This window comes from Sebastes umbrosus, chromosome 13 (assembly GCF_015220745.1).
Source record: "Sebastes umbrosus isolate fSebUmb1 chromosome 13, fSebUmb1.pri, whole genome shotgun sequence".
NCBI classification, from domain to species: domain Eukaryota; kingdom Metazoa; phylum Chordata; class Actinopteri; order Perciformes; family Sebastidae; genus Sebastes; species Sebastes umbrosus.
The window spans coordinates 26,937,197-26,956,410 of NC_051281.1; the positions used below are offsets into that span (position 1 = coordinate 26,937,197).

Genomic DNA, 19,214 nt, shown 5'->3' on the forward strand with positions numbered 1-19,214 from the left:
GTAGACCGTCAGCGCGCCGGGCACCCCCGCCCCTCACTGCTTGATGGTATGATCCTTGTCTGTCATCACCTGATTGGTTGCACGGACATCATTAACACAAAATTCAGTCACAGTCGTGGTATCTGTCCACAGGGGCGTTTTTTATCACGAAGGGACGTGACGCTTCCCAACATTGGACGCTTGGTGGGCTGTCACTAGACACAGGCTGTCCCCACCTGATTGGACGAACGCTTTCCCTCCGTTGGCTGCTGCTCCCAGCTTTCAAACCGCAAACAGTATAGAGGCTCGTTTGGAAACTTTCTTCTCTTATTTCACAAAAATAGTTCACCGAAATGTGTTTCTGAAAACATTTGAGGCGAGAAATAAGCCATGCAGCTGCTGAATCCATCTTTATTTTAGATTGACAACGTTTATTTTAAAAGATTCTCAGGAGTTTCAAGAGGCGGCGAGTCGCGTTGGACGTCCATGATTTGCATAAAGTATACTAGCCCTCCACTTTATGCAAATGAGGAGCGGGCGTTGTGATGCTCCATTTCTCGGATCGCGACGCCACAATACCAGAATGCATTGCGCGGCTGCTTACATAGACAATGAATGGGGAGCGTGGAAAGCACGGAGCCTGTGGACACGTACCATCACTGCATGGAGTGCCCGTGGCACGGAGAAGATCGTCTTATCATTCTGCCTTGAATTAAGTAAAGAAAAAAGAAGAAAAAAGGCTCTCGGACGGGAGTCGGCTCTTATCGTTCACTTAAAAGAGCCGGCTCTTTGAACCGGCTCGTTCGTGAGCGACACATTACTACTGCGCAGTGCTCGATGTCCAGGCTCGGAAGTAGAAAGTGACAGTGTGACTGCGCTTCATGAATCTATGTAGTTTTATATAGATATATAATATATAACAGCGTCACCAGACCAGAGACAGACAGCTCAGCTCAGCTCAGCTCAGCTCAGCTCGTAAACATGATTTGGTTTGACGGCTCGATCCCTGACGCCATTAACGAGGCCAAACAGCGGAGCTCCGTGTTTGTCGTTGTCATCACAGGTATGTTTGTGTGTTTGTGTCTGTTAGCCAGCTAGCGAGCTAACGCTAGCCTGCATAGGGAACAAGTGATTAAGAAGGGATAGAGCTAGCCTGCTAGCTAGCTAGCTAGCCGTGGCAGTCGTCGTAACGTTGCTAAGCCATTAGCCAGCTAGCATAGCTACTAGCATAGCCAACCAGCTGTCAGAGACAGACGGAGTGTCGTCACGCATGTTTGATGACAATGTCCCCGAGAAGACAGAGACATTGTCCCCCACATATGATGGACAATGTTGTGCTAACGTGTCATGCTAGCTAGTGGTGTTGGTGACTGGCCTGTGTAACGCTATATGGTCATGTCTGTCTGGTGTCTCTGACAGCCTCACGTCGGACAGATTAGGTCCATTTAACGACAGATAGAGGACAGGACAGTTGATTCTGGTGCACCAGCTAAATGCTTTCACAACTCTGTCATTGATGTGACATTAGTCCGGTTATGATGGGAGAGATCCGGGCGGTGGGTTCCCTGCTGACAGGATGGGTACTGTTGTTTCTAATTCACGTGATAGCTAATCAACGTTACCTTAGTCAGGTGAGGTAAAACGTCATCAGTTGGTTCAGTATTGCATCGTAGGGACCATTAGTAGCAGGATGGGTTAATGCAGGGATTCTCAGCCTTTTGTAACTCAAGGCCCACTTCCCATTGTTAAAAAATTTCAGAGGACCACCTTTCCAAATAAATGACAAACTGGGCTATAAAATAATGTGTGATGCCACTGTCAGGTGTACTGACCCACATAGATATTCAGCTTACTCTCACCCATCACTGCCTGCCATTATGAATCCAAAGTACTCAGGGTCATATTTCCTCACTAAACACTTTTACTTGATTTTGTGTCACTGCATCTGTGACATATATGTCTATAAAGAGGAGACTCCTGGGTACCCATAGAAACTAATTGCATTCACATATCTTGAGGTCAGAGGTCAAGGGACACCTTTGAAAATGGCCATGGCAGTTTTTCCTCACCAAAATTTAGCATAATTTTGGAGTGTTGTTTAACCTCCTTCCCGACAAGCTAGTATGACATGGTTGGTACCAATGGATTCCTTAGGTTTTTCTAGTTTCATATGATGCCAGTACCTTCACTCTAGCTTTAAAAGTGAGCCGCTACAAACTCTGAAATACAGAATAGCGGTTAATCTAACTAACTAACTATTTGGCAGCACCTTCGCGGCCCACCAGGTGGCTCTCTGAGGCCCACCAGTGGGCCCCAGCCCAGTGGTTGAGAATAGCTGAGATAGAGGACAGGCCAGTTGATTTTGGTGGACCAGCTAAATGATTTCACAACTCGGTCATTGATGTGACATTAGTCCGATTATGATTGGAGAGATCTGTGCAGCGGGTTTTCCTGCTGACAGGATGGGTACCGTTGTTTCTAATTCAAATGATAGCTAATCAACGTTACCTTAGCCAGGTGAGTTAAAACGTCATCAGGTTGAGTTGGTTCAGTGTATTGCATCGTAGGGACCAGTATTATTAGCAGGATGGGTTAATGTGTTGACAGTGAGATGTGACTAAATGACTCATCTCTCTGTCACTTCTTCTCATCTCAGGGGAAGATGACCAGTCAGCACAGCTGATGTCCAGCTGGGAGGATGACAGAGTCTCAGAGGCAGCACACAACTGTTGTGTGGCCATCAAAGTCGATGCCAAGAGGTACTGACGTGTTCAAGTTTAATGCACACTGCATGGTACTAAATTTTAGAATCAGTTTTACCTCTAGATATTCCATAAGTGAGCACTCATCGCTGTCTCCCGTAAGCAAAATATGATGTCCCGCAGCTTTAGTGCTTACCACCGCAACTATCCAATTTCCTGGGGAAACTGGTGTCTAAATAGTTTTGCAGGGCATGTTGGCTTAAGAGTGTTCGGCGTACACATATCAGGCTACTTGCATGGCCTGTTTTGAAATTCAACTTAAAGTTGTTGTAGTCTCAAAAGTCATTCGATGAACTTAAATTTAAAATCTTAAGGTTTCCTCCCACAGACCAAAAACATGCAGGTTGTTATCAGTTCCAGCCCCACCGCGACCCTGAAAAGGATAAGCGGTTACGGATAATGAATGAATAATTTGTCTTTAAAATAATAAGAAAATGTTATGTTAGGGACCTTATTGTCCACGCTGTGAAAAAATAGTTTTGGCTGCACAAATAAACTGATAAAAACAATACAGGACAATACAAATTGACCATACAGGACAAGGATTGTCCTCTATGTTTTATAGGAATGATAAGTAGCCTTTTCCTAAAAAACAACGTATAGACTCGTTAAAAAATAATCCCTCTCAATCATCACTATGCCCCACTAGAAATGTGTGTTATTTTGCCTTACTCTGTATGCTTCTGGGCATCTGCAAACAGCCTTTCAGCCCCACATGGGGATGTAACCCCCAGCTAATAACAGCGCACAGGGTGTGCAGCCCGTTCTAATACCCAGGTCATCAAATACTGCTGCTTTGTCATGCCCCTCGGCGTCTGATACAGAGGATCAGGGCATCCTTAGAGGCGGTATTTGATGACCAACGGATTGTTCTTTTATCTGGCAGACCTCAACTATCTTGACAAAATGGAGAATTGCTTCTACATTACTGCCTGATTTGTTAAAATTCTTTGAAATATAAGGAGTCTGTGCACCCTAGAAAGCCTCTCTGTTGTACAGAACAGAACAGTCTGCTCTCAATCCCAGCAAAAGCAGCAACTTGCATCTACATCTTGATCACACCAGTAACTTATTTATTGCAAATTATTAGACTGGTGTTTGATGTAATACAGTTAAAGAATAGATGTGTTGATGTGTATAGAGATTCAACTTATGATGCTTCAACATTTTTTTTCCACAGCGAGCCATGTGTGCAGTTCTCTCAGATCTGTATCCTTTTTGTTGTCCTAAATATTTACAATTTCTTCTTGGGTTGAATGAATGTGGAGCTACTTCAGAAGGAAGTTATTGATGAGTGGCTAATCTCTGAGGAAAGCTAATAGTATTACTGTATTCACAGGGCCAATAGATACCTCTTGACCTTAACGTACTCTCCCGTTTCTTTACTGTACTCTCCTGTGTTTCTTTACCATACTCTACTCTATTTGTATTACTGTACTCTCACTGGTTGCAGGGAGCACACAAACCTGACAACAGTTCAAGTTCAGTTTCGTTCTTGAAGTTACACAGAAGGAATGTTAACTAGCGACAGCTATTATGACCTTTCTGTCGTAGATGTTTGACATTTTAACCGGTGAAAGTGACGTCAGCACCGGCTAAAAATGAGAATCTGCCACCTGAAGGTTTTCTACACTGCTTAGATAAGTAATGTCGGATTTTTGCTAATCTGTGTACTTTACTGACCTCACTGTCAGAACTCTGAGTCAATCACCGTTGCAACCAAGTCATTTTTCGGTTTCACACATTCTAATTTTCTCTTTGATATGCAGTGAAATGCTGTAAAAACACTGTGAAGCCCAGCTGAGATAAAGGAGAGCAGCACTGCTACACTAGCAGGCCGAGGGGGACGGGGTCACGTACAGAAAAGAAACGCAGTAGAGTCATTAAGTACGACTTTCTTTGTGTCAGTACCAGTCCATTAAAATATACCCGGATCAACTCGGGCCATCTCTATATTTTAATTAATTTTATAACTTTTAGTCAGACTTTTGACAGGGCATCTCAAAATATCATTCCTTACCTTTCAGTTTTTTCAGACTTTCAGACTATGGTGTAAATTTTCCTCCGTATGTGATCAGTGAAGAGTGCTATTTGTACTGTGTATTATGTAAACAATACAAAATGTCAGTTGCTGGGAGCTTGTTCCTTAACCCCCCCACCCCGGTGTGAAGATCCAGTGGTGTGCATACCCTCAAGCTTCTTTATCGGGGAGAATGGGATCCCTCTGGAGGTCATCGCTGGCAGTGTGTCTGCTGAAGATCTGACGACAAGAATCATCAGAGTTAAGCAGGTACGGTCACGAAGATTAGATTGTAAAGAGTGTGATTTGGCAGGGAGCTCACTACTGGTTTTATCTAGCTATCCACAGCACCCCATGATGAAGTATCACATGCATGTTTTCAGCCATGCTAGCGGCTCTTGGGATGGCAATGTCAGGTGTACGGCTGCAACTAACGATTCTTGTCATTGTTGATTAATCTGTCAATTATTTTCTTGATTAATCGATTAGTTGTTAGGTCTATAAAGGGTGTAAAATGAAAATGGTCTAATCGTGAAAAATGTTGATCAGTGTTTCCCAAAGCCCAAGATGACGTCTTAAGATGTCTCGTTTCTTCCACAACTCAAAGACATTCAGTTTACGGTCATAGCCCCCCTTTACACCTGGCATTAAAATGCTTTTGGGGTGTTCGGATTGCAATTGGGTAGTGCTTGACCACATGATAGTACAGGTGTAAATGCACCCGAAACACACTGAGGACAGATTGTGATCCGATCAGCCAAACCACCTCCGGAGGTGGTCAGGGACACATTGTGACTAAATCGAACACGAGTGTAAATGCGTATGCATTTTCAATCCAAACTACATGGGCGGAAATAGTAATGCTTGGTCTGTCCTGAATACCATTTTTTGGCTCCGGAGCTTCGGTATTAATCAACAGATGTTAGATGTGTGTGTGTGTCTGGGGGAGGGCTTAACCTGCAGCACGCTCCCGGTGCTCCTCTGGTCACTGGACTGCCATGACCAGAGAGGTCACCGCCACCGCTGTCGGCGCTCAGCATCTCTCCTCATCCCTCTGAGTGAGTGTAGATGTACCTCAAAGTCACGTTTGCGGGCCCTCTCCCCCTTTAAACGGTGGCATTTTGAGGCTTAAGTGTCCGCATTACACGCCGCCTCTCTGGCAGTGCCCGGCTGGAAGCCTGTGCTTAATGCAGCCTTCCGCTCAGCCCAGAGCGATTGGATCTCAATGTGGACACTGGAGACGCATATTAATACCAGGTGTAAATGGGGTCATAGAGGAGTAAAGAAACCAGAAAATAGTCATACCAATTATGAAAATAGTTAGCAATCAATAAATAGTTGACAACTAATCGGTCAATCATTGCAGCTCTAGTCAGGTGGTCAGTCCAGCACTTTGGTCCTGACTGAAATATCTCAACAATTATTGTTTTTTAATAGTTATTTGACATTCATGGTGCCCAGACGATGTCTCCTAAAGACTTTACCATAGTTGAATGCAAGTATATCACGACCATAGACATGAAGATGACCCTCTAACACCTGAGCGACACTGTACTGCTATTCATTCACATGATGTTCTTTTCTGGTAAAGATCTTTCTCTCTGTTTTCTGACAGATGCATGCTCAGCAGATTGGAGGTGGGACAGTGTTACCAGACGCCAGTGGTCCTGTGGAGACCAGCCCACTTGATAGCACAGCTCCAGCCTCAGCTCCAGCAGGGCCCGTCACGTCAGCAGCAGCCACAGAACTAGCAGCAGTACCAGGAACAGGTGAGTGAGCCTGGATCACACAGTCATCCAGTAAGCTAAAAGCTAAATCTATATTATTATAATTGTAATTCTAATTATTTTTTAGATTTTTTTTTTTTATCAGTTTTTGTTCTCAGCATGGGGGAGTAAACTGCACAGATATTTTGGCTATGCCTACCTCAGTGTCCAGTAGTCTTTCAGCCTTATGCTGGAAAAGTTGCTACGACGTGTCACGACCAGCCTGTGGACCTACAATCGAAGCCAGCCGTATTAGCCATGCAACATGCTAACGACAACAGGCAAACCGTCTGCTAAATAAACAGAAAATAAAACAACATGAACATGACAAACTTACAGCTTCCAAATTTGAAGCTGGGTCCCAGACAGCCTGTTCAGATCCATCCTGAGCTTCAGTTTGAAGTGAATCCTGCTGTGTACTGACCCTTGTGTTTTCCTGTTGCTGTGAGGACATTTCAGTCAAAAAACACCTAAAACACCTAAAAAATAAAGTGAATCCACTGGATCTTCACGTCCTCAGATGATGGGAGTCGAGAAGACTTCTCTGTTGGTTCTTGCAGCCAACAACAGAACTACTAGCGTGCTTTGCTCGTTCTGTGTTAGCAGGTCCGTGATAGCGAGGAAGTGGCTAGATGGAAGTTCCACCTGGAAACCCATATAGGGCATACTAAAAGTGTTGATGTCAACAAGGGAGACAAATCTGATCCGCTCGTTTTCAGACACAGTTTCTGATAGATGTAGCAGAAAAAAAAGAGAGAGGATGGTCTTTTCTAAAACTTTGGGGGTCTGTAGACACATCGGGACACATATCTGTGTTTAAAAGACATAAAAAAGTGCATTTTGCATAACAGGTGACCTTTATAATACATCTACAGCATGTGCAGTGGAGCGAGAGATGAAACCTTGTTTCAGCAAACTATTTAAAGATGAATTGAAACTCCTTTGCCAACGGCTGCATAATTTCAATGAGCAGCCATTGAAACGAACAACACGGATTTAGGCCTAGTTGCAAAACACACAGCAGCGCTGTATGGCATAAAATGAAGTGAAAAAAATATATTGTCAATGCAATTATTTTCATGACAATTAATCGTCAACTAAAATGTCATGATTGTGACAGCCCTATGAATGTGTAAATCAATCGAGGGTGGATAGATTTTGTTTGCTTTGTGCTGATAAGGTGTCAATAAGTGAGTTAACTCAGTGCTTTCTGCTTGTGTTTCTATTCTGCGTAGCGTCCCTCTCGAGCACAGTACATGATAGCAGCCTTCCAGCCACAGAGACTCTCGCAGAGAGTGCATCTTCAGATGCAACTCAGAGTGAAGAAAACCTGGATGCCAAGGTGGAAAGGTAGGAGCCTACATACTTGTCAAGCTCTGTATGTTCTAGACAGAAATGTGCTTTGTGTTGAGGTGCTGGTACTAAAGACCTCATCTGTGTGTGTAAGTCAGATGGCAAAACAACAGTTAAAAAAAGTCATTTAAGGCTACCAAACACACACTATTCATCAGTATAAGAACTAAACTAAAAGATGTTTCTGATATCAAGTCCCAAACATTAGAAAGGCCTCTCACTAGAATGGAGTCTAATATAAATCCACCTCTGTTACAGCCAAAGCCCAGAGTTTACTCACCTTGTGAGCCAGTACCAGTCACCAGTGTCAATCTGACTTAACATTATCAGCTTCACAATCCTGACTTTTATCACAGGGATGTTAGATTAGATTGGTACCTCAGTGTACCTGTAAATTACTCCTTTATATAGATGTTTTTGGTACAGTCTGAACAAAAATGTAACATATACAACACAATATTTTCCCTGGATACTGAATTTCATTACAGTTACTAAGGCCGGACAATGATCACATTTTCTTGAATTACCGACATTATACTATTACTCTCATACTGACCTCATGTCACTCATTTTTCATTTTCAATAAATTGTCAGAATCCCATCTCATTAAACTCTGAATAGCTACATCAACCAATGACATCTAACCTGAAATGCAACCAACCAATCAGTCCAGTTCAGAATCGTTTAACTGATGAGATTGTAATGAATTAAAACAGAAGTGACTCAACATGATGAAGGAAATAGCATGCACTTTTGTATTAAAAAAGCCTGTAATTGTTACATTTATCATTCTCAAGTTAAATGTGATATTTCATCGGTATATTGTCCTGTCAGGTTAACAAAGAAACTGGAGGAGAGACGAGAGCAAAAGAAGAAAGGAGAAGAAGAGGTAAGGAGACTAGTCGGTTTTGGGCACCATATTTACTCCGTATTTTCATGGGTCACATTCCCCCAATATATCAAATATGGAAATATTTATAATATTTGTTATTGGCTAAGACACATGATTAGATTCCTCCAAAAGCTGACAGAAAACTAATTTGTTACCCTCGATATTCAGTGTTAAGCTGACTCCAGAATGGATGGATGGATGGATGTGTGAACTCCTCATGCTTCATGTTGGTGTCAACCAGCAACAGAGAACAGCTCAGCAGCTGCTCTGTATCCTCCACACTCCATGCACACATCTCTGATCGACACAAGCTAATCACTCACATGTTAAATATACTGTACATCAGAGCTTCACTGCTCTTGTTCATCAACATGGACAGATGTTTTTCAGTATAACAGTCACTCAATCTCTAAAGTCTCTAAACTGTGTTGTTGTTGTGAACCGACCGGGTAAAACGCACACAGTACTTACATCCAACTGCTGTATGTAACTTTTAAATGTACAAAATGCACATTACTTTCCCCTCACTTGAAGACACTTGATGTTTTCATTTCCTGGGAGTCCCAGTCTTGTGTCGAAGTCTGTTCCCCTTAAAAATATAGTAATAAGTCTCTCCCTCCCGTTAGAATAGTGCAGTACCTTCAAAGCTTACGTATCAACACCATCCTGTAATCACCACTGGTGGCAACAGAGGCAGCTGTAGCTCTAGCTTTAAAACTGAGCCCGCTAAAATTGATTTTATTTTATTTTATTCCTTTTATTTATTTTTTAATTTTTTTAATTTTTTTTACTTGTGTGTATTCTTTTTATTTATTTATTATTTTTTTGTGTTTGTATGTTTTTCCTGTATATATACTGGCTTATTTTATATTAATATTATATTTGTTAAGTTTCTTTTTACTGAGAATGTTGTTATTGGGGACGTTTGTGAATATTTGTTCCATTGTTTCAAAATGAAAAAAAAACAATAAATATATTATTGGAAAAAAAATAAAACTGAGCTCGCTACGACCTCCGAGGGACTGATCGCGTTAACGAGTTGCTAAAGAAATACATAGTGCTAAGTTTTTTTTACAAAAGCAGCTAGTCCACAGATGTTGTGCCAGGTGTTTGCATGTTTGGTTACAGACAAGACATCTGACCTATCTGTCTTTCTGTCAGACTGAGATCAAGAAGGAAATGGACCGGCGGAAGATTGGGAAGGATGTGGGGGACTTAAAGAGGAAACAGGAAGATGACAAGACCAAGCGACTCATGGAGGAAAGGAACAGGGAGAAGGCTGAAGAGAAGGCTGCCAGGGACCGGGTCAAAGCGCAGATTGCCTTGGTAAGCTCATCTTTCTCTCTCCTCTCTTGCCCTACCTAAAGATGACGTCACAGTTTGCAGGAAGTGAAAAACAGTTGTCAAGCTACTCTATGACATGTAAGAAATAACATTTAGAATAGCCCTTTTTTGCCAGTGTTTGAAAGCCACGGTTGATAATGCTGGAAGCATTCACAACCTATGTTCTTCTAAATCTTATTTAGTGTTTTGCCTGATGTGCAAAGCACAAGGCAACACTACTTGTTATGTGTTGGGCATATACTTATTCTTCATCTTCCGTATAGATTTTTGCTGTACTACTCATCTCACACCACATTACAAACACATGCGTCAAAAATACATAAAAATACGCGGAATGATTGGGAATGGTGATGCAATGACTTCTCTCAGAGATTCGCTGAACCGTTTTTGCAAAAATCGCAAAAAACTGTGATAAATTTCCACGTAAGCTGAAATTCCACCAGCTATGAGTAAGGAAAAGTAACTAACTAACTAGAGTCCGCTAGCCGTTAGGCTAATTCATGTAGTATAAAATGCCATTGACATGCAGGAAGTGCTCTGAGTATCGTAGCGACAGGTACGGCCCACATTTCCCCATCATGCCTCCCTGGTCCCGAGTGCTGGACTGAGTAGTTTCAGTTTGCTGTCTTATGTTCCAAAATGCAAATGTTACTTTCGTTAATGTTTGTAATGTAATGTGTCTGTTCAGAACATGGTGGCTGATGTTGGTAATAGTGATTTGTATGCTGGTGTATAGTTTTAATTGTGAGTGAGGTGGCTGTTACATTTCTTGAGTCCAGCTGTATTTTCCTTCCAATACACGAAAGTGGGCGACAGCGCAGAAAAACAAAATAATCGTTATCCTGCTTTTGATTTTGATGACCAAAATCGAAAGTTGATTTCAATGGATTTCTGATTTAGAATTGAAATTCTGTTTATCTGTCTGGGTGTGACTAAATAGTTCACTAGAGCAGAAAAGTCCTTCACAGATCTAGCCTCGTGATGTTGCTCTCAGAGTCCACCACATTGATCCATTTAACTGTAAAATGTAGGCTATAAAACAGTTCTTTCTAAATGCATGATGTTTCCAAAGTCGATGAGTAATCATGATTCAATAATAACCCAAATAATTGTGATTATGATTTTTTCCATAGTGGTGAGTATGACATGACTGTGTTGTACTGATGGAATTAGTGCTGTGGAGACATGTGAGCTATTACAGCTAGAGAGTTACCAGGGTTCACTCTTTATTTCTTTGTGTCTGAAAACATTCGAATTTGACAATTGATGGTATTCTCAGCAGTGTAAGGTATCAAAGATATATAGTTTGGTGTCAGTTTCAAAATTCAGGTACTATTAGATAATATTGGAATATTGATACACAGCTCAACACAAAGTATGCCTATGATATGAATAGATGAACATGAGATTACCACCTTTTTAATTTGAACTGTTTGAAACAATGCAGACATATTTAAGCCTTTTCTCCGCTCTGTCTTGCAGGACCGAGCTGACAGAGCAGCTCGCTATGCCAAAAACCAGGAGGACGATAAGACTGCCAAGCAGGCCCTACTGCAGGCCAGACAGGCAGAGCAGGACGCCAGGAAGGAGGCGTTGGTCAGGGAGAGGAGGTAAAGGCTTCATGGAGGCAAATCATTGATATAAATATACACAAACTGCCAGCACTGCAGGATAAAATGTACATTCAAAACAATTATCATCCTTAAGTGTGCATATTAACATAACACTATTACAACCGGCACTGTGTTATACACCACACACAGTTTGACATATAAGAGGCTATATTTTCTGAAGAAAATTTCCATGTGCTCGTTGCTGAAATTTATTTAGCAGATGAAACATTTCAAACAGATGAAGTATTGAAAGAAGCTCACAGAGCAGTCGAAATGGAAGTGAAATGTGCATACATAAATACATACATACATACATGCTATCCATCCCTGATAAACCGTGTGTGTGCGTGTTGTGCGTGTGATTTATCAGCACCATAGCGAGGATACAGTTCCGCCTCCCAGACGGCTCCTCCTTCACCAACCAGTTCCCCTCACAGAGCAGACTGCAGGAGGCTCGCCAATTTGCTGTTCAGGTCTGTCTGCGCTTCTACTTATTGGTCTGTTTTGATTTTCAAATGATTTCCACGAGGGAATAAATCACTCTTTTACCTAGAAAGCCTTGATTCACCACCACCATAAAAGAAGTGAGACTTTAAACACAGAACTGGGGGGAAATGAATCATAATCTCATCATGAAATTCTGTCATACTTGTGGTAATATTTTTAGGGAGAATGCAATTCCTCTTAGAAGTACACAATCTTTGAGATGATTGAGGTAGCATGTGCTGATAGCACTGAGCTGAGGTTACCCACTCAGCCATGTTGTGTTGGGTGCATTGCTCAGTTGTACCATCCATACCGTCCTGCATTCATACTGGGCCACAGATCTGGGCTGTAAGCTGACACACTAGCATGAAAAGTAACAGAAGGAAAAGTACAAATATATCCCTGTAACAACAGCACATTAGTGTTAGACTTAGTATTTGTCCATGACCGTTGCATGGGAGTTTTAGAATATGTACACATAGACACAGATACGCGACCACACATTTAGTTTCCCAGGTTCCTGCAGGTATTTTTCCTGAGTAAATGGAGCAGATTTTGGAGAGAAAATGTGGGAAAATACCGCATTCTCAACTCTAGTGACAGGTTAACAATAATACGACATGAGACAAGAGGCAGAGTTGTTGTTAATTACAAGTGACATCATCAGAACCATGAATGAAGTACTTGTGTGGAATGAGATGAAACAGTGATAGCAACAGCAGAAAGTGATATTTTATGAGGTGAAATGTATACAATATAATCACATAATCAAATATTAAAGTAAGGCAATAAATAAATGTCTTTGTCTGATGACAAACAAACTCTTATGACCATGTGATGCAGATGAAAATGAGTCATGTCAGACAGAGGAGAAGGGAAGTAGTTCATGTGTGATGAGGACTATCTGACTCATGGCATCATGAATCATGGCAGCTCATTTACAGTGCGGTGATCATGTTTCTAATAAAAGACAACGGAGGTTATTCTGAACTTTGCACAATGAAAAAGCAGCATGTATTTAGTGTGATAAAGAGTGACACATGGAAAGTCTTTCTACTGATCTATACAATATCTGCTGCTGCTTTACTTTACTGTACTTCACTTTATTGTTGTGTCAGCACTTCTGTCCCTGTCAGGATCCTGTAGGAATGCTGACTGTGTATTTTAGTGATGGGATTATTGGTCCGTAGTCAGGCTGTGGACAGCGTTCTGTCTGATCCTGTGAGAGCTGTGCAGTATAGATGATGTACCCAGATTAAAACCTGAATCAGTCCCAAACATAGCTGCATGACCCATTCATCTGGCTCCGTGATACAGGCCTCTGGTGTTGTAGAATCTCAGAGAGAGTCTCTGGACCCAACTGTGACTTCCCTATGGCTTCTTTTCATTGTGCTAACTCGCATCCTATCTCCTCGCTTGACCCGTAAATCGTTCCCCTTCCACCGTCATGGAGGATCTTCCAATCCCTTAAATGCACCTCGAGGAGAGAGGAGGCTTCTGGAGGAGCTGAGAGCGAGGAAACCAAGGCCTATTGAAAGAGTCTGGGACACGGGTCTTGAGCTCTGGGGTATGACACATGCGCAGTGTAACTGGAGCTGCGGTCGTGCGTTGCTATTGGCTCAATTTCGGCGAGTGCAGATCAGATTTTACTGCGCGTGTGTCGTACCCCAAAGATATGACGCGTTGATGACGCGTGACCTCTCCTCTTTCCACTCTCCTTGGAGGAAACACCGATGGGTGTATCCCCGCCGTCATAAACAAAAACAGACGTCGCTTCAGAGGAAAGGACGTCTAATGTCTCTAAAGACGTATTTCCTCTCTCCTTGCATGGTTTCCTTGCGTCTCTCCATGCATCCCCGGTAGGAGGGACTAAGACGCAAGGAAAGGAATTGAGGAGACACGTTAGCATGTTGAAAAGGACCCACTGTTTCCACATCTTGTAATAATGTTCCATGCTGGTTCTGTCTCAGGAAGTGGGAAACCGCTATGGTAACTTCTCCCTGGCGACCATGTTCCCTCGACGGGAGTTCACCAGTGAAGACATGGACAAGACTCTGCTGGAGCTGGAACTGGTTCCGAGTGCCTCCATCGTGCTTCTGCCGGTGAGTAGACCAGAGTCGCCCCTGAATGATCCAAATAGATACCTATAGATAAGAGATACCTGATCATTTTCAAGTGATCTAAAGAAACACGTTCGAGTATGACCTTATGCCACTGTGTTTTAGTTTGGACTATGTCAAGTAAAGTATGCACTTTCTTGCACAGAATGTTGGCATTTTATAAAGTTGCCCTTTTATATTGATCAGTCATAAAGCCATTTGGTATCCCAAGTAGCATGCATATTGGATTACTTTCTAGATTTTATTAATTGCCTGCCCTATAATATGCCAAAACCTCTGAATTTTCCAGCAAGACCAGAGGCAATGAGTGAGACTACCCGTCTCTATTTTGCACTTGAGACATAGACGAGAGAAGTTAGCATCAAACTTAATGGCATTGGGAAGGGGGGATGAGTTGAGCTTTTATTCTATTACAGATGCTTAAGGTTGTCACACTATCCCAGGCATCATCCCATTCATTGTCATTTCTATGTTAAGTTTCCTTTAAGTGAAGGGTGCCTGTAGTAACGTACTGTTTGAGCAGACTGTGGTTTATAGAACTGTCCACCTGTAATAAGAAAAGCTGCCTCTCTTTGCATGAAGAGCTTTGATTGGAGATAGTGTAGAGTCCCTCCAAACATCATCTCTTATCTGTAAGGAGCAGGGAAATCCCTGTTTTTTAATATTTTGTCTTTTGTTTAATTGACTAAAAGACATTAAAGTGGGTTCATCAAATAAATCACACAGATTAGAAATGCCTTTAGTTGCCCAAATCCGGAAGCTAGAGTCTGTTGCACCTGGCAAGAAATCAAGATCATCACGTATTGGAGTGAAACCTGCCCTCTAATCCTCCTCTAGCCCGCCATGATGATTTACTGTGACATTTTAAACTGCCATATTCAGTCGCACTGGTGTTAAAGGAATGATTCAACATTTTGGGAAATGATCTGATATCAGTCTCATGTCTGTGTTAAGAGCTTAGCTTAGTTTAGCATATGTTGAAACTTACCTTAAACGTGCCTCTTGTATCAACATTATTTCGATGCTCTCCCTTCCAGCAGTCCAGCAGGCCCGCTAACTCAGTGGTCCAGTCCTCTGAAGGTGGGATCTGGGCAGTTCTGGGCACAATCCTCTACCCTCTGCTGGCTGTGTGGAGATTCCTCAGCTCCTTCCTGTTTGTAACCCCGCCCCCTCCCGGAGCAGCATCCAGAGGCCCCGGCCACCAGCCCAACTCTTACACAAACTCAGCATCAGCCTCCGACAAAACAAAGAGGTAGATTTCAGATAGAAATGCATGTAGTATTCAGTATACAGCTGTCTGTCTGAATTTCCTTCACATATCTCGCCAACCGCTCATCCGATCGACTTCACACTTGGTGGGTGTTTTGCTGGGGACCCAGGGGAGTGCTTTGGTGCAATTTGGAAACGTGACACCGTCAGTATTAATAAACTTTGAATAAACAAGAACACAGCGCTCTGTGCAGCAGCGGGGGAGGGGCTACAGGGCTCTGCAGACTGAGTCCAGCATGTTGTCTACAGCGACAGTGAGTAAGCTGCTGGTGTGTTTTTCCTCCGGGAGTAAGACTGTAGTTCCCTGGTGTCAGGGATAGTAACTTATTGTGTCATAAGTTACTTGATAGTAACTTATGACACAAACAACGTTACCACCAGCAAAATACCTCCGCTAATTATATATCTATGCCCTACTTTATAACCGCAGTGGTTATGTCAAAACCATCGACTAATGCGCCTTTTTGAAAATGACCTCCGCTACGTGTACTTCACAGATGTTTCTGACTGCGAGTAACTTACCTGGAAGTGGGTTTTTTTCTGTGTGTGAACCAGAATGTATTTCACCAGTGTTTCTGACCGTGAGTGGCCAGTGTGACACAACTATGTCGCAGCTGTATTGCTCAGGACCAAAGGAAGCACAGTGTGAAGTTGTTTGTATGAGCAGCTCTCAAGAAAGCTGGAAGCAGCAACACCACAGGCCAAGATCGGCCTAACATCATTCCTCTAAAATGTATTAAGCCGTCAAATGTGATCAGAAATCTACACAACATAAGCTGATAAAACTGGCATAGTTAGGATTGAATTCAGGAACTAGCAATATGACAAAGAAAGTGAAGAAAATTATTAATTTGACCAGACATGGCAAAAGAGCATTGAGGTTCGATATCTAACCTTAACAGACCATAAAAAAAACAAAACAATATCAGAAATGTGAACATGAGCAGTCTGTAAACCACACAGTGGATTCCTAAAATCTGCTGCTGGAAGCACAAGCTGAGCTGTGTTATTCACAAGGACGTGCGTTCATGTAGTGTTGTTGAAAAAAACACATTTAGATGGAAGACTCTGACCTGGGAACTCGCATAAAAACACAAATACAAATCTGAATCAAACGGAATCAGCCGTTTATCACATGGTTACGAGTGGCTCTGTACGTTTGTGGGATAGAAAACAACTAAACCCTCACACACCAGACAACATTGCAGCTTCGGTGGCAGAGACAGTTTCTGTGCTTATTTCATTTTTGTTTCCATGATCCATCAGGAAAAAAAATGGCTTAGCTTTAATAGAAGGAATGCTCCTCTGTTTGTGTCTTTATTGGTCAACACTGTTTCCAGAACAGCCCAGGAGTCACATGGACTTGACAGCAGTGTTAGCAGCACTTTCTCAGGGTATAACAAACACAATCCCACACAGCATTTAGTGCGTGCGTGTGTGCGTGCGTGCGTGCGTGCGTGCGTGCGTGCGTGCGTGTGTGTGTGTGTGATGAGAGCTTAAAACATTATTTAACTTATAAAAGAACTAATGGAACACTCATTCTCTACAAATAAAAAGCAATACAACAGTGAATCAGGGCTCTGCTGCTATGTCTTATTTATTTGTATTTATTCACTAGTGCTGTGACCAGTAGCAAACTTCACATAGACATTGTTGTGTAACTGTCTGATATTATTGAGTCAGTACTGTGTATGTGGTGATTCACTCCCTGTGTGCCCTGCCTTTTTTTCCACTCAGAGAAAGTCTCACCAAGCACACTCTGGAGAAGAGAACCAAGGACTTCAAGAAGGACGGGAAAATCTGCCGGCTCAGGACTCAGGAAGACAGCGAGGACGACAACAACACCTGGAACGGGAACTCCACCCAGCAGATGTAGCGCAGTGACGGCAGCTCTCCCCCGTCCTCTCGCTCTCCTGGTGTGATTAGTTCAGTCTGACCGGTTGAAGTTTTCTGCTGCACTTACTGTAGGGCTGAATCCTTTTTGTTCTCTTCTTCTCTTACTGTGCTCCAGGCCTGCGCCCCTGCACCTCGCCTGCATGGGTACATCAATAATAATCAACAGAACCTCCTTTGGGCTTAAGCTGAGTGTTTTTTGTGTTGATTATGACACGATTCTGTCTCCAACCCCAGGCTCAGGCTACACCAGCAATCCTCTCATGTTTCATCATTGTCAGATCCAGCAGTCAGGTTTAAACTGACCTGCTGCCACCAAATATATAACAATAAACCGCTGATCTGACCTGAGGCCTGTACTACCAAGCCAGTTCAACATACCCAGGGTATCTTCTCGTTATCTGGCTTCACTAACCCTAACAAACGAAATCACGCTAAGCGGTCCTACGAAGGTGGTTATCAACTCTGTAAATCAACCCAGTGTTTCTCAGTCTGGCTAGGAGCGCGATCACAAACATGGACAAGTCTACAGACTTGCGGACAGACAGGCAGAGCGGCACTTTTTACAAAGGAAGAGCAAACTATATTAGACAAATACGAAGAAGTTAAACACTTAATCCAGACTAAAAGTGACACAGTTGAAGCTGCCAAATGCAGGAAGGACAGCTGGCAAAAGAAAAAACTCCAGATGTGTGAGTGCGTAAATTAACAGACTTATTAATTTAACGGAACACTCAAAAGTCAGATATAGTCGTCTGGATAAAATAGCTTTTAGAAGAATAATGGATGAACAGATTACACTTCATTATGCCCTTTATCAAGACGTGGAGTTTGAGACTATTTCAGCCTCCCTTCAGCTGCATCTTCATCTCCGGCAGTGTGAAACGGACTCGAGAGGAAGTAAAAAAAATAAATTATATAAACATAATTCAAAGCAGTAAACACCCACATCATCCAGCCAGCTGTCCTTCCTGCATCTGTCAGTTTAAACTGTGCTGTTTTTAGTCTGGATTATGACTTAAACTTCTTCATATGTGTGTAATATTATAATACGATCTGCGCACCGAGCTCTGATTGGTCAGTAGGCGGTGCTTTTACACAAGTTGATTTCTTATCTGGAGCAGGTTAGGTGTTCAGCATCAGTTAACATGGTGATCTACCCCAATAACAAGTGAACCACCTTCGCAGGACGGAAAAACCCCTGAAGGGTTAACCCTGAAGTTACCTCGTTAACGCTAAATCCTGCTTCGTAGTACAGGCCTCTGAAGATGTTGTAATCTGAGCCTGGCTTCACATTATTTTATGGAGTCGCTGTGTTTTGGAAATGTTTAACTTTGAAAGGTGATTGGCTGATTGCCAGGGACTCATGCAGATTAATAGCTAACAATGAAGAATGAAGACATTTTTGTTTTAGATGTATAAAATATTTCATCAAACAGCTTGCAGCTGCTGGCTGAGGACTATGTGTCTGTAGCTGTTGGAGTTCTACCGTGGTGGTGGTGGCACATACAAACACACACACACACACACACACACACACACACACACACACATACACACATTGACACAGTACGTTTCTCTATTAGTAGACAATGGGTGACTACTGTAGTTCTCCTCATCCAACAATAAAAATTGAAGCAGCCTGTTTTTCAAACATCCTTTGAATTGTGTCTTGGTTGTTTGTTAACAAGGAACGAGTCTTACCTGACCAGCGTAT

The 19,214-nt window shown here is 42.4% G+C and overlaps 1 protein-coding gene across 2 annotated transcripts; it reads left to right on the forward strand.

Moving 5' to 3' along the window:
- Positions 1-792: 792 nt before the first annotated feature.
- ubxn4 (UBX domain protein 4) lies at positions 793-17,940 on the forward strand. Of its 2 annotated transcripts, none has more exons than XM_037789629.1 (13): positions 793-1,042; positions 2,636-2,738; positions 3,922-3,950; positions 4,913-5,031; positions 6,377-6,530; positions 7,763-7,877; positions 8,715-8,769; positions 9,934-10,098; positions 11,599-11,726; positions 12,100-12,202; positions 14,186-14,317; positions 15,376-15,587; positions 17,342-17,940. In XM_037789629.1, exons 1-13 carry the CDS (start codon positions 961-963, stop codon positions 17,478-17,480), a joined length of 1,536 nt encoding a protein of 511 aa, XP_037645557.1. In that variant the 5' UTR covers positions 793-960; the 3' UTR covers positions 17,481-17,940. The 2 variants fall into 2 exon arrangements, with proteins under 2 accessions (XP_037645557.1, XP_037645556.1); XM_037789628.1 differs by having other exon boundaries at positions 794-1,042; positions 15,373-15,587.
- The last annotated feature ends 1,274 nt before the right edge of the window (positions 17,941-19,214 follow it).

Excerpts from the sequence above, each read along its gene's own strand:
- ubxn4 (XM_037789628.1), top strand. The coding sequence starts at position 961 with ATGATTTGGTTTGACGGCTCGATCCCTGACGCCATTAACGAGGCCAAA. Across the intron at positions 5,032-6,376 it reads GAATCATCAGAGTTAAGCAG|ATGCATGCTCAGCAGATTGG; the intron begins GTACGGTCACGA and ends GTTTTCTGACAG. Across the intron at positions 11,727-12,099 it reads GCGTTGGTCAGGGAGAGGAG|CACCATAGCGAGGATACAGT; the intron begins GTAAAGGCTTCA and ends GTGATTTATCAG.